Source organism: Neolamprologus brichardi, chromosome 10 (assembly GCF_056152115.1).
Source record: "Neolamprologus brichardi isolate AB-2024 chromosome 10, ASM5615211v1, whole genome shotgun sequence".
In the NCBI taxonomy this organism is placed as follows: Eukaryota; Metazoa; Chordata; class Actinopteri; order Cichliformes; family Cichlidae; genus Neolamprologus; species Neolamprologus brichardi.
The window spans coordinates 440,049-455,824 of record NC_142113.1 but is presented as its reverse complement, the minus strand read 5'-3'; the positions used below and the strand labels follow the sequence as shown (position 1 = coordinate 455,824).

Genomic DNA, 15,776 nt, shown 5'->3' with positions numbered 1-15,776 from the left:
TATCTCTACTTTTAAGATTAGGCTTAAAACTTTCCTTTTTGCTAAAGCATATAGTTAGGGCTGGACCAGGTGACCCTGAATCCTCCCTTAGTTATGCTGCAATAGATGTAGGCTGCCGGGGATTCCCATGATGCATTGAGTTTTTCCTTTCCAGTCACCTTTCTCACTCACTATGTGTTAATAGACCTCTCTGTATTGAATCATATCTGTTATTAACCTCTGTCTCTCTTCCACAGCATGTCTTTTATCCTGTCTTCCTTCTCTCACCCCAACCGGTCGCAGCAGATGGCCGCCCCTCCCTGAGCCTGGTTCTGCCGGAGGTTTCTTCCTGTTAAAAGGGAGTTTTTCCTTCCCACTGTCGCCAAAGTGCTTGCTCATAGGGGGTCATATGATTGTTGGGCTTTTCTCTGTATCTATGAAGCGCCTTGAGGCGACATTTGTTGTGATTTGGCGCTATATAAATAAAATTGAATTGAATTGAATAAATAATTAAGACTGACCTTTTATGTGAGAGATTAAAGATTAAATGATCTTAGATTCAGTTTTGGTGAATTTGTGCACATCAAGTGTAAATCTGTGTGTGCATCATCACAAACTCCTGTTTACAATACGGCTGAATGGTGCAGTTGCATTTTTACTAAACTAATCTAAATGCAATCTCAAAGAGAAGCAGTCCGTTTATGCTGTGAATGAACCAACACTGCAGTAGTGTCACTATGATGACTTCCATAATGGCCTGTTTTGTCTGAGATACAGGAAGTTTTGAGGTCCCGTGAAAGCAACATGCTGCGTCCACTTTGCACATTTCTTGCCACTTCATCTGGAGAGGAGAGCTCAGCAGTGTAAGGTGCTGGAGACAAATGAAGAGTCAAGAAAGAGATCTGTGTGTGATCACATCAGCCACATGAGAGGAACACTCGACTGGTACGCATATGACGCCAACAAGCCTCACCTAATCACACACACACTCACACACACACACACACTCACACGCAAACACACATTAGAGGAAACCCAGGGTTCAGTATATTGCCTGAAGACACTTGGATATTAAGCCTCTGGAAAATCCTGTTCACACCATAGACAATTGCCTTCAGATGACCCCAAAGATAAAAGTCTAAGGGGGTCAGATCGGGAGACCTTGGGGGCCATTCAACTGGCCCACGACGATCAATCCACTTTCCAGGAAACTGATCATCTAGGAATGCTCGGACCTGGCACCCATAATGTGGTGGTGCACCATCTTGCTGGAAAAACTCAGGGAACGTGCCAGCTTCAGTGCATAAAGAGGGAAACACATCATCATGTAGCAATTTCAAATATCCAGCGGCCTTGAGGTTTCCATTGATGAAGAATGGACCCACTATCGTTGTACTCCATATACCACACCAAACCATCACTTTTGTTGTTCCAACAGTCTTGGAGGGATCCATCCAATGTGGGTTAGTGTCAGACCAATAGCGGTGGTTTTGTTTGTTAACTTCACCATTCACATAAACGTTTGCCTCATCACTGAACAAAATCTTCTGCGTGAACTGAGGGTCCTGTTCCAATGTTTGTTTTGCCCATTCTGCAAATTCTGTGCCGATCTGGGTCATCCTCGTTGAGATGCTGCAGCAGCTGGAGTTTGTAAGGGTGCCCTTTGTGAGTAGCTAATATCCGCCGAAGGGATGTTCGACTAATGCCACTCTCCAGTGACATGCGGCGAGTGCTACGCTGTGGGCTCTTGCTGAATGAAGCTAGGACAGCCACTGATGTTTCTTCATTAGTCACCGTTTTCTTGCGTCCACATTTTGGCAAATCCAACACTGAACCAGTTTCACGAAACTTAGCAAGCAGTTTGCTAACTGTAGCATGGGAGATGGGTGGTGTCGTAGGGTGTCTTGCATTGAAATCTGCTGCAATGACCCGGTTACTGCGTTCACCAGATATCAACACAATTTCGATCCGCTCCTCACGTGTTAAACTCTTCGACATGTCAATGGCTGTGAACAAAGAGAAACTTGTAAATAACTCATGAAAGAATAAAGTTACGTTGAAACCAAGCACACCATTGTTTTTCTTGTGACATTACCAATAAGTTTGATGTGTCACATGACCCTCTTCTTATTGAAAAAACAAACGTTGTATCCAAGATGGCCGACTTCTAAATGGCCACCATGGTCACCACCCATCTTGAGGAGTTTGCCCCTCACATATACTAATGTGCCACAAACAGGACTTTAATATCACCAACCATTCCCATGTTATTGCGGTGTATCCATATAAATGGCCCACCCTGTACTTTTAAATATCCTGGGAACCACAAGTAAGTCAGCAGTCTGAGAGAGAAGTGGTCTGTTTGACAGGTACTATGAGGTCTTTAAGGTAAGACGGGGACTAACTGTTCAAGCTCCATGATGAGGAGGATTTTAAATTTGCTTCTGGATTTAATAGCGAGCCAATGAAGGGACGACAGTATGGACGAAATACGCTTTCTCGTTCTAGTCCCTGTTCCTCTTTCTACAGGATTTTGGATCAACTGAAGGCTTTTCAGGAAGTCTTTAGGACGTCCAGATAATAATGAATTACAATACTGAATACTGCTTTTTGACCCTCTTCTGTGGAACCAGCTTCCAGTTTGGATTCGGGAGACAGACACTATCTCTACTTTTAAGATTAGGCTTAAAACTTTCCTTTTTGCTAAAGCATATAGTTAGGGCTGGACCAGGTGACCCTGAATCCTCCCTTAGTTATGCTGCAATAGATGTAGGCTGCCGGGGGATTCCCATGATGCATTGAGTTTTTCCTTTCCAGTCACCTTCCTCACTCACTATGTATTAACAGACCTCTCTGTATTGAATCGTATCTGTTATTAATCTCTGTCTCTCTTCCACAGCATGTCTTTATCCTGTCTTCCTTCTCTCACCCCAACCGGTCGCAGCAGATGGCCGCCCCTCCCTGAGCCTGGTTCTGCCGGAGGTTTCTTCCTGTTAAAAGGGAGTTTTTCCTTCCCACTGTCGCCAAAGTGCTTGCTCATAGGGGGTCATATGATTGTTGGGCTTTTCTCTGTATCTATGAAGCGCCTTGAGGCGACATTTGTTGTGATTTGGCGCTATATAAATAAAATTGAATTGAATTGAATTGAATTGACCTATGGTACGTAGCCCATTAATAGAGTTAGGGTGATCATATTTAAGATTGAAACATTAATAAATGGCAGGACTTCTTTGAGTCTTGTAGGAACGGGGTGTAAAAGACACATTGATGATTTGGAGGAAGTAATAATCAAAACTAACTCAGAAACATAAACTGGAGCGAAGGAGTCTAACTAAATATCCAACCCAGTGTCATGGAAATACAGGGGGAGGTAATATATTTAAATCCACAAAGTCGACAGTGAGCAAAAACCTTATAAAGTGCATCCCAGGGTCCTTAATAGCCAGAAACAATGAAGCTAGTCTCCTAGTATGTATTTGCATGTAAATGTGTTAATAATGTCTGTTTAACTGCTTTCCCGTGATTATGATGATCTCCCTCTGCTGTTCCTGCAGCTAACTGCAACTCCTGCATGTGTGTATACATCACGTTTTGGAGAAGAAAAGCATGACTGGACACGGTGGACCGGCGTGTCTATTCAACGCTTTGCTTGTTATCAATTCTACTAAAAGCAGCTGTGCATAATGCTACGGTTATGGATGTTTTTATCTAATGATTAAAACTTTAAGTATGAAAAGTTCATGAAGTCTAGTTCAGGTTAAAGGAATGTTTGGCAGTTCAGACTTTTGGTCAGCCTGGCCACAGTGCTGAGGAGACGCCTAGGGTTGATCTTTTTCTTAAAGTGATGAAGAGTAAGATGGTTTATGAAGGGTATTTTTTCTAAATATCTAAACATCTGCTGTGATGTATTCCCCCCAAAACTGTAAATGTTATCAGGAAATAATCACACAAAAGAGGAAACACTGTTAAATGTTTATTTTCTATCCTTTATGTCAAAACAAGGTCCAGAGTGAGATTAAAGTGGTGGGTGGGTTCTTTTGTACTTTGAAGAAGTCTAATATTGAGCCTATATAACTGAGTCTAATAATTACTGCAGAGTATTGGGGTCCCATTAAGAAAAAAATATCACTGATCTTTTTGAGATTAAAGGTGGAATTCAATTTCAAGATAAAAGTTAAAAAGTGGAGATTGCTGCTATACAATCTACAAAATGCCTTGGGCAGATGAGTTACTGTCTTACTGTTACCTGGTATCTTTCTAGGAGATAAGCATAGTGTAGTGATAAGTATAAAGATGTTGAAAGGGTGTTGCAAAAAGGAGAATCTGATAAGAAAAAAGTTAGGTGGATTTTCCAAGAGTCAGTAAAGCCCACGCAGGTTTTTGGACACCACTCAGACACCAATTGAAGGAGAACCTGCAGCTAAACATGTCACTCGTTGGGGAGGAGACCACAGAAAACTATGGGCCCACATTTTTTTGGCAAAGTTACACACTGATTTAATATTAATCCTATCTGTCGATGAAGCCAGATAACACACACCAATGAGTTAAACTGCAGGAATGTCTTAAAGACATAAAGACCTGGATGGCCACTAACTTTCTGCTTCTTAACTCAGATAAAACTGAGGTCATTGTACTCGGCGCTGAAAAGCTTAGAAATATGGTATCTAACCAGATTCTTACTCTGGATGGCATTACCTTGGCCTCCAGTAACACTGTGAGGAACCTTGGAGTCATTTTTGACCAGGATATGTCCTTCAACGCACATATTAAACAAATATGTAAGACTGCGTTCTTCCATTTGTGCAACATCTCTAAAGTTAGAAATATCCTGTCTCAGAGTGACGCTGAAAAACTAGTTCATGCATTTATTACTTCCAGGCTGGACGACTGCAATTCATTATTATCAGGAAGTCCAAAAAACTCACTGAAAAGCCTTCAGTTAATCCAAAATGCTGCAGCAAGAGTCCTGACAGGGACTAGAAAGAGAGAGCAGATTTCTCCTGTTTTGGCTTCCTGTTAAATCCAGAATTCAAAATCCTGCTCCTCACATACAAGGTCTTAAATAATCAGGCTCCATCTTATCTTAATGACCTTGTAGTACCATATCACCCTATTAGAGCACTTCGCTCTATACTGCAATAGGTGTAGGCTGCACTGGTCACTCCACTTTATTGATATTTACATTTTAAAAAAGTGCAATACTGTAACAACTGCCACAAAAACAAAAACTTTTGTACTGTTCAGTTTGTACTGCTGCTCATTCCTGTGCAATATCCCATCTGCCCCCCCACCCCTTCCTATTTAAGATTTTCTTTATTTAATCACTAGTGTGTACATATATTTATATATACATATATATATATTTAGTCAGTTAACTGAAAATCTCTTTTTTCTTTTACTACATCTTATTAATATTTTGCTCTTATTATTTTGCTATTTATTTTTTATTATTTTATTTTATTTGTTTCTCTGTACCATTCTGCTGAGTGACTGTCTTCTGCTCGTCAAATACATTTCATTGCGATGTTGACCCTGTGCTAACTTGCATATGACAAATAAAACAGAAAACTGAAGTGAAACTGCCGGGGATTCCCATGATGCACTGCGTGTTTCTTCTTCACTCACTATGTGTTAACAGACCTCTCTGCATTGAATCATATCTGTTATTAATCTCTGTCTCTCTTCCACAGCATGTCTTTATCCTGTCTTCCTTCTCTCACCCCAACCAATCACAGCAGATGGCCCCGCCCCTCCCTGAGCCTGGTTCTGCTGGAGGTTTCTTCCTGTTAAAAGGGAGTTTTTCCTTCCCACTGTCGCCAAAGTGCTGCTCATAGGGGGTCATATGATGGTTGGGTTTTTCTCTGTATCTATTATTGTAGGGTCTACCTTACAATATAAAGCGCTGTTGTTGTGATTTGGCGCTATATAAATAAACTGAATTGAACTGAAATATAATAGTGATGTCCAGTTGACATAAGTCATTACTGCTGACGTGATTAAAATTTTACAGAATTGAGATTCCCCTCCGTGCATCGCAACTTTAACGTGGTGGAGGAAACAGCAATTCAGACGAACGTTATCTGAGTCAGATGGAAGGTTTGTTTCACAATTTATATTCAAATAGTCATTTACATGAATGCAGGACGTCAGGAGAGCGGTGCAGTGAGTGTGAGAGATTGTCAAGAGGACAATGATCCTAAACGGTGCAGTTAAAGCATACCTGGAAAACCTTTGTCAGTGACTTGCTAGACTTTAACACATCTTTATCCTAAGGCCTTTCAGGACACTCCAGGGTCCATATGTCGGAACATTTGAAGCTTCCCCCGAAAATCATGATTACAGAAAAACCAGGGAATAGTTTAGGTACAAAGGAAATGACAAAAAAACGTGTGTGGAAATCTTTATTTTGCTGAAAATAGCAACAGTCCAAATCGCACTGTTCACTGTTTCCATGGAATCGTTCTAGTGACGGGTACAAGATTTATTTTGAAAGAGATAATGAATACACACTGTAAGACATTAACATCATTTAGCAGTCCCAGACCAGCACACCAGTCATTACCAATGCAGAGATCTCATCATGTTTTCTGTCTTTGTCACTACTGTTTCTGAACAAGTAACCTGACCAACATAAAAACATCTGGTTAACATGGTCCAGCACACACACACACACACACGCACACACACACACACACACACACACGCACACACACACACACGATGAGTCTGTGCTTTATGAATTTGGTCCTAATGTGTTTTGATGACCACCAGATTCTTCAGCATATCAAACGAGTTCCCATCCGGCTCCACTGAGACCACGCCCTGCTCCTTGCTGTGCACCTGGAGGAAACCGTTGTGGTCCAGACCCATCACCTGAACCTCTGGGCCGTCCTCACTCCAGAGACGCACCCAAGTTCCACTGAGGTCAGAACAAAGAGCAGTTTTTACAGTTTAAATGTGAATGTGGGGTCTAGTAAACTTAAGTTGAACAGTAGTTAAGACCCAACTCCAGAGCCACTTTACATGACAAACAAAACGCCATCTGTTTCAGGATTTTATGTGCCGTTTTATGTTATGTACTTCTGAATGCACAATGGCATATAAATTAGGTTTGACTGCATTTTAGTGTTTGGGAAGGATACATGTACACAAAAGATTAAAAGTCTATTAACAGGCGAATCAGAAAAAGACAGTTAAATGTGACTGAATGAGATTTAATCACAAGATAAAGAGAACACATTTAATTACCTCAATTTGTATCCACATGATACAAATTGAGGTACCAAGAGATTGTTAAATATTATGTCATTTGTAATTAAAGAGACATTACAGTTTCCCTGTATTAGAGACTGGGTCAGTCAAAGAAAAAATAGGAAGTGGTATCATAAGGATACTTGAGTTGAATCCGGTCAGTGCATCTCTAGACTGAAAATCGCCCATTAAATCCTTGTTCCCATGTTGCTAAAAGAAAGTGATTCTAAGTAAAAGTGAACTCTTAGTTCAAAGCATCAAGTTGTCTACGTTACACACCTGTGGAGCCATCTCTTGTAGTACGTGGGCAGGACAGACTCTGGGCCTCCTTGCTGGAAGTTGTCAATAAGGGCCTCCAGGCAGTTGACAGTTCTCGCGATGAGCTGGGCACAGCTGAGCGGCTGCAGGCTACAGCTGTGCTGCAAGTTGTACGACTGGATCAGGTCATTGATGCACACTGTTGGGTTGCTGTTTGTCACATTAAACCCGCAGCCTGTAGGGAAGAAGAGATAAGAGATAATTACAATATTCTGAGATAACCTGGGTTTGTGCACATGCACAGCTCTCGAGGTTCCTCCACAGCGTTTTGATCAGGATCGTCATTTTGACTTTTACTCTGAGTCATTATTGCTCCTTGATTCTTTTCCTCTTTAGCCACTATGTTGTAGAGTTGCTGCTGTACTTCAGGGATCGTTGTTATGCTAGACAATCCAATTTTGGCAAACTTTAGCTGTCAGACAGATGGCCTCACATCTGACTGCAGATATCTCATGGTGGAGCAGCAAAAGCCCAAACCATCCACGCTGTGCTGACAGAATTCGTGCTACTATAAAAGGACATTGTTCCAGAAGTCTTCTGGTTTATTCAGATGCAAACCCAAGCCATGCTACCAAGTTCATTTTTGAAAGAAGAGGCTTTCCTCCAAACAAGCCAAACATTTTCAGTCCAATCGTACCATCGTGAACTTTAACATTTAACATGCACCAATTAGTGAACGCACTGTAAGCTATTTCAGGCCCAAAGTGAGGGTGCAAAAATGTTTAACTGGATAGAATGTGTGAATATGTGAATATACAGCAGAAATGTAGGTATAAATTCTGCTGCTTGTTTTCTATGGTCACCAATGCCTCGTGTACGTTATTTTCATGCCGTTTTATTCGACAGATTATAATTTCTTTGCAAAAACAAATTCCTTAAAGCAGAGATGAGAATACAACAGAGCTGTATCTAACAGCACTGATCTGCAGTGACTTTGGTGCAGAAATGAGGGCATTGTTTATAAAAGATGAACTCCAAGAAGGTAGAATAGTGGTGTTTTTGTACAATAGGAGCAAAGGGCCAGCATACCAATGTTTTCCCTGATAAAAACGTACTATCCGTTCTGCTAGAATTTTAACTTTTATTCTTTAACTGACTTTGCATTGTGTCAGCTGTGACAACTGGGGAGGCCCCATCCTCATGTTAGATTTGGACAGAAGTTGCAGAAAAAAAACAAAACAAGGATGTGAACAGTGAGTACTGGGCAGCTAGTGTAAACTCTGTTGTGGAAGTTTTCTATTTAAATAAAGCCTGCAGATGAGCGGTGAGCGGTAGCTAACATTCTTTAATCCAAAAACACAACCAAGCCTACATGACCGCGGGGCAGACGGTCAGCAGAGTCTCTCTGAGCCTAGCATGGCTCTCAGTTAAATACCTTCTCCAGGAACAAAAGACACACAGCTGTTTCACACCTTAAGGTTCACACTCCCTTGCTACCTCCCAGAGTCCACAAAGAGACAAAAGATTCTTCCTGTGGAGTTATCTGCTTCCTTACTAGACCCCCATCATTTGTCTTAACGTCTTAACGTATGAGTGTCAGACAAATTCAGTGGCACCAAGGCATCATACATACATACATCATACAATTAGATAATGTGATTAATACATAAGTAAAAGAAATTCCTATACAACTCCTTGCAGTGTCGAACAAATAAATCAACCAAGCTGTGACCAAAGAAACCACATAAACAGGAATGGCCATTTCCAGCCAAACCAGTTGCTGCAAACACACACAGCAGCAGGGAAGTAAGCGAAGAAATGAAAGAAAAAGCAACAGAAAGGTGGAGAAGGGAACTCTGAAGAAAAAGGAGGGGCGGCCAGACTCTACCTGCTTTGCCCACAACGCTGCCCCCTTATGCTGATGCTGGGGGCAGTACCCCCACTGTTCCCAGTAAAGACTGGCGTCCTGGATCTAGATGAGGCTTCGGATCGGAAGGCAAATGCTACACTTCACAGGGAAGTGACAGAAATGGCCGACACAGCGGTAAAGGTGGTAATTCAATCCACTTGGCAGGTGAATGAACTGAAGCAGGCCACTGCTGAGCTTACCTTGAAACAAGAAGGATCACTTAGCACCGGGAGTTCACCAGCCCCCCCGGACTCCACACCAAAAAGATTATCCACGAAGCACAAACCAGTGCCAGCACGCCCTCCATGCCATCGACAGGCTGCATATTAAGGGTCAGCCCTACAGGAGGACTCCGATTGGAGGACGAGATCCAAGACAAGTGGAAAATTGGAGGAGGATCCACACGACTTGAAGGAAACAACCCAGATTCAGGGTACACTAGTGGGAGACTTCACAGGGGTATTCACTCCTCCCCCAATGAGTGGTGCAGAGGGGTCCCAGCTCACATTTGAGAGATCTCCACCCCAGACTCGTAGGAACCGTGACCGAGAGATCAAGGCGGGGAATCAATACCAATAACCCAACTGCCTCTACGAGTAGTAGATGGAAGAGGCCTGCTGTATGTTCCCCAAAGAGACATTGAGGCCTACCTTCCTAATTTCCCCCAGTGGGAGGAGGAGCCTCAGACTGGATTACCATCCTACAGGGAGAGACGATGGGAGACACCTACGGAGGTGGAGACCCTGCTGAGTAAGTTGGAGGGGAGCGACACCACACGTTAACTACTAAAGGAAGCCAGCATCGGGTCATGAGAAGGATACACTATACTATTCAACCTGTAATGGGATCACCTCTGGGAGTTCTAAGGAATACCCAACTGACTATCGGAGACATAAAAAAGGAAATAACACAAAGGGATGCTGGAGTGGGGATAGGTTAATTGGATAATCCAAATTGCCACTAGGTGTGAATGTGCGAGTGAATGTGAGTGCGAATGGTTGTCTGTCTCAGACAGAGACAGACTGGCGACCTGTCCAGGGTGTACCCCGCCTCTCGCCCTATGACAGCTGGGATAGGCTCCAGCGCCCCCCGCGACCCTGAAAAGGATAAGCGGAAGCGAATGGATGGATGCTGGAGTGCTTAAAATGGGCCGCCACCCTGTAGGAAAGGCTTACAGGTGCACGACATAACTCCAATAATGCAATCCAGGCAGTCTGTAGTGTGTGAAGGTCCTCTCCAATGCCAAATTATCACAACAGGGCCTTGGGAGCCTTATCCCTCTTTTCCAAACCCATTCACAGGCAGAGCAGGAGTGTCCAACCAGACACAGTATGAAGGAGCGCCAAGGTTCCCCAATCAGATGCCATCCTAGGTCTGGGATCTGGGACAGTATTGACGGGACCCAGACGCCGACTCAGGCCACAGTATCTGTCTGTCCGATCCTGACTAAATGACTGGATTGGATATCGGGAGAAATAAAAAAATTTAATTTAATAAAATTTAAAAATGTAATAAAAATTTAAAGAATGGACTCTGGAGGTCCCATGATGGAAGAATAGTAGCTGAAACTATACCACCTGCTACTGAAACAAGCACATGGGCTTGCCCATGAAGGAAAGAAGAGGACCCAGACGAACACTGAAACCTGCTGCTGGGACCCCCACATGACCCCCACATGACCACATTTGTAGTCACTAGGTCACAGGCTGTCACACATGCAATGGGCACAACCCAAGGGCGCCCTACAAATGCCCAGTGGTAAGGTTTCAGTCTCAGAGGCTCCACTTCAAGATATCACAACTGACTTCACTGATGTGGGAGTGGGTCAGGTCCTTGCTGGTGATGGTGGAAAAGTTCACAGCTGGGTGGAAGCAGTATCATGCAAAAATGAATCAGCGCAGACTGTAGTGAAGTGGCTGAAAAACAAGTTAATAGCCTGGTCTGGGGTCCCGAGGAGCACATGCTCCGATGATGCCTCGCATTTCTCAAATAAAGAACTGACAGGGGTAGAAAAGGCTGGCGGTATAACACAGTTTCAGTTTGCTATCCTGCCTCACAAAGGCTGGTGGAAAGGGCCAATAAGACTCTGAAGAGAAAGATTTATGTTATGGAAATAGACTGACGTGGCTGGACTCTCTCCCCATTGCTCTCATGTCAATGAGAACCTCCCCAGGTGCCCTGGCCCACCATGAGAGGGAGGTCATATGCCCTCTCTGGATGTCTGGCAGGTGAGTCGTGATGAACATACAACAGCGTTGACTAAACCGACCAGAGTTTTGTCTAAGCAGGTGCAGCTGGCTGAGCTCGAGGCAACTCCAATGAGCAGTAAAGGTTGGTGAGTGGGCATGGGTGAAAGTTCACAAGAGAAAGTGGCTTGAACCCAGGACTGGTCCCTGTGAGGTGATTCAATGTATAACCCATGCAGTCCAGGTAAAGGTAAAGCTGGAGCTAATTGGTACCACCTGACACACTGTGTACCTGCACAACCACCCTCGCGAACTTTGGCCGAGGCGAGGACTAATCTGGCAGAAACCGGCGACAGAAACGCGTAAACCGCTGCATGTCCTTGTTAGTATGAATAGCGTGGTTTCTAGCTATTCCACTTTCCTGTGATTGTTGTTGTATTCCATGTGCTAGACGGCTGTTGGATAGGTTGATCGTAGCTGTTTTGTCTGAGAGAAGAACTCTACACCGCAACAGTTGCCATTGTTCCGAGTGGAGGAGGAGTCAGAGGGTGGCGAGGAAGAGTAGGTGTAACAGGAGGGAGTAAAGGCCTCTGAGGGCAAAAGCAAGTGTAGTGTTGAAGGTTTGAAGCTCCAGGGCACCACAGATGCCTGTACAATGGAACGGGGAAGACAATGTGTGAAGGGACACAAAGTCCTATGATAAGGTGGGTCATTGGGACGCGTGAGACAAAAACAATATCCAGTATCTCAGCCAGGGTGGCCTTCATGCTAACTAAGACGTGAGGAGTGATTAGGTGAAAGGTGAGAGAACAGGGAAAAACATCTAGTACCCGTGCAGCAGAGTAGGTCCTTCCCTTTTAGGTGCTGCTCGTCAGGATTGGATGAGACAGAGTGCTGAGAGGCTGGGACCACCTCGGGGCGCCAACGAAGGCAGAATAAATGTACACTAGGATTTCTCCTCATCAGTTTTAACCAATCAGACGCCCATTCTCATATAAAACTTTGTGTACTGCTACGTTAAGGTTACGTTGACAAGTTTAAAAGCAGTATGTTAGTTTAGCCATGTGAGGAACGGCTTCATGTTGATATGAGTGATATGTGTGCAGATTGTCACCTATGAGCAGATGAAAAGTTGATCCCAGTACTGTGGAAGTCACCAGCACTCCTCCGAGCTTCATCCGGTTACCGTAGTAGATGTCATTGGGCCACTTCACCCTCAGATCTATGTCCTACAGGAGGTTAAAGGTCATCTGTCTTACATGTACTTTAATACCAGCACAATGACCTTTATTATACTTCAAAATGTGTGAAGATAGTCTAATAACATTTCCACGTGATTAACAAGGTTATGGTACCAAGTAATTGCATGTTAATGACCATGCTTGGATATGTTAGAGAGAAATTTCCATTATGAGGTAAATACTAGGCTGTCTTCATGCATGCTCTACCATATGAGGAAAAACCTAAAAAAATGAATAAATAAAACGTACAGTAAGGGCACAATCATTTTTAGAACAATATAAGAACATCTAAGCAGGAAAAAAGCCCCAACGCTGCAGTGCTTTGAATACAATGGTTTTAATACAGTGACATTAACTGGTGGTAATGCTGTAATAAGAACATGGACTGCTAAACAGTTGGATGTCTGAATGTTATTATGGAGATATCGGGATACCTGATATCCAGGAAGTGAGCAAACAGCCTCCACTACAGCAAGAGCAACCAGGTGCTGCAGGAAGGGAATCCTCTGTCCGAGCTTGGAGTTCAGCTCAATCTGGACATTCAGAGTGAACATGGCACAACCCAGAGGGCTGAGCCAGGCATTCCTCCCCCGACCTACAGCACAAAACACAAGCAGAAGTTTTACCAAACACCTAAAGCATACTGTGAAACAGACTACCAGTCAGAAGTGTGGACACAGCTTCTCATTTAATGTTTTTCTTTAGTTTCATACTGTTTACATCGTAGATTCTCACTGAAGGCATCCAAACTATGAATGAACACATATGTAATTATGCAGTAATCAACAAGTGTGAAATAACTCTCCAAGCCAGCCTTTGCTTTGATTCCTGCTTTGCTCACTCTTGGCGTTCTCGCCATGAGGTCGTCGCCTGAAATGGTTTTCCAAAGGTCTTGGAGTTCCCAGAGATGCTGAACACCTGTTGGCCTTTTTGCCTTCACTCTGCGCTCCATCTCATCCCAAACCATCTCCACTGGGTTTAGGTCAGAGGGCTGTGGAGGCCAGGCCATCTGGCACAGACATCACTCTCCTTCTTGTTCAAACAGCCCTCACACAGCCTGGAGGTGTGTTTGGGCTCATTGTCCTGTCCTGTGGCTGCAGGACGCTGTGGCAGCCAGTTTGCCTTCAATGATGCTTTTCCTTAGTCGGTTTCTTAGCAGCTGTTTGACCATAAAGGCCTGATTCACACAGTCTCCTCTGAACATGCAGAGATGTGTCTGCTGCTGGAGCTCTGTGTGGCATCTATCTGAGCTCTGATCTGAGCTGCTGCTAACTTCCTGAGGCTGGTGACTCGGGTGAATGTATCCTCAGCAGCAGAGGAGACTCTTGGTCTTCCTTTCCTGAGGCGTCCTCATGTGAGACAGTTTCATCGTAGTCTTGATGTTTTTGTGACTCCACTTGGGGACACATTCAAAGTTTTAGCAGTTTTCCGACTGACTGACCTTCAGCTCTTAAAGTAATGATGGGCTGTTGTTTCTCTTAGCTGATTGGTTCTTGCCATAATATGAATTCTAGCAGTTGTTAAACAGGCCTGTCAGCTGAGCACCAACCTGACTGCTGCACAACACAACAGATGGTCCCAACGTCATTAAGAACAAAGCAAAGGGTTACTTTAAATATGTCTTATAGAGTCAGAGTTATTTATACATTTTCTCTTTGCTGCATTATTCCACATATCTAGCTTCATGTATTTGATGTCTTCAGTTTGTATCTACAATGTGGAAGCAGTAAAAATAAAGAAAAACCATTAAATAAGAGGGTGTGTCCAAATGTTGGACTGGTAGTGTACGTACAAAATGAAAATAAAAAATGAATGCACTGACCTCTTCCCTGGCTTTGCTGAGTAGCTACTACTATTAAACCCATGTCTCTTGGTAAGTGTACAGTCAGCCTGAGGAGAGACAGAAATGTGTCAAAGTGTCTCTGTGGGACGTTTCAAAGATTCTCTTATGCAGTGAGACACACAGAGCAGCGACTTCCAACATGTTCATTTTACTCGCAAGGAAGCAAAAGTAACACAGGGAACGTCTAACGACTGCAACTGCTCACCGGGACAAACCGCGAGTTTCATCTATACCAGGGGTGGGCAATCTCAGTCCACGAGGGCCGGTGTCCCAGCAGGTTTTAGATGTGTCCTCGAACCAACACAGCTGATTAAAATGGCTAAATTAGCTCCTCAACATGTCCTGAAGTTCTCCAGAGGCCTGGTAACGAACTAATCATGTGATTCAGGTGTGTTGACCCAGGGTGAGATCTAAAACCTGCAGGGACACCGGCCCTCGTGGACTGAGATTGCCCACCCCTAAACTATACACTTCTTACTGTCACGGCCAGCAGGCCGCTCACTAGTAGCGTTCTCTTTCTCTCTCTCGCCAGGGCGGAACTCATGGCGGGTTCACGCCCTTGGCCACGCCCCTCTGAAGAGGAAACACCTGGGCCTCATCAGTGCAGCCAGCATTTAAGCCAGGGAGTGGCTTCTACTCATCGCTGGATCGTTGTGTGTGACTCGCGTCAGTGCAGCTCTGAGCAAATTCTCTTTTGCTTCCCTGCACAAAACCTCTAACATGTTTCCTTCTGTACATAGATCCCTGGACCCGACCCTGCGTTCCCCGAGTGGATTCCTGTTTATTTGTGAGTGTTTGGAGAGAGACTGGTCACGATAGGAGAGAGTCAGAAGAGGAGCAAGTGTCTTTTCCCCGGAGACTTTTCTCTGTCACCGCTTTGTATATAGCACTACCCCTGCACTATTTGTATAGACACCTGGTGGAACTGTAATAAATACCAACTGTGCCTCTGAGTCCTGCGTGTGAGTCCTAACCGTGACACTTCCAGTGGGAACAGATGTGTGTGACGTGTTGTATAGCTTTAATCAATTTCTATAAGACCATCGGTGAAAGTGATATTCTTTGTCACACTAACGATGAATTCTCTTAATTCAGTCTCTCTACTA

General features: G+C 43.9%; 1 protein-coding gene across 1 annotated transcript in view; it reads right to left on the bottom strand.

The window, feature by feature from the left end:
- Positions 1 to 6,332: 6,332 nt before the first annotated feature.
- hlcs (holocarboxylase synthetase (biotin-(proprionyl-CoA-carboxylase (ATP-hydrolysing)) ligase)) overlaps positions 6,333 to 15,776 on the bottom strand; it is a 49,085-nt gene continuing 39,641 nt past the window's right edge. Inside the window, exons 7-11 of the mRNA XM_087846977.1 lie at positions 14,650 to 14,717; positions 13,262 to 13,422; positions 12,701 to 12,815; positions 7,513 to 7,726; positions 6,333 to 6,901 (exon numbers count right to left, since the gene is read on the bottom strand). Coding sequence (XP_087703103.1) covers positions 6,730 to 6,901; positions 7,513 to 7,726; positions 12,701 to 12,815; positions 13,262 to 13,422; positions 14,650 to 14,717 — 730 coding nt within the window. The 3' untranslated portion in view covers positions 6,333 to 6,729. The remainder of the gene's footprint in view (positions 6,902 to 7,512; positions 7,727 to 12,700; positions 12,816 to 13,261; positions 13,423 to 14,649; positions 14,718 to 15,776) is intronic.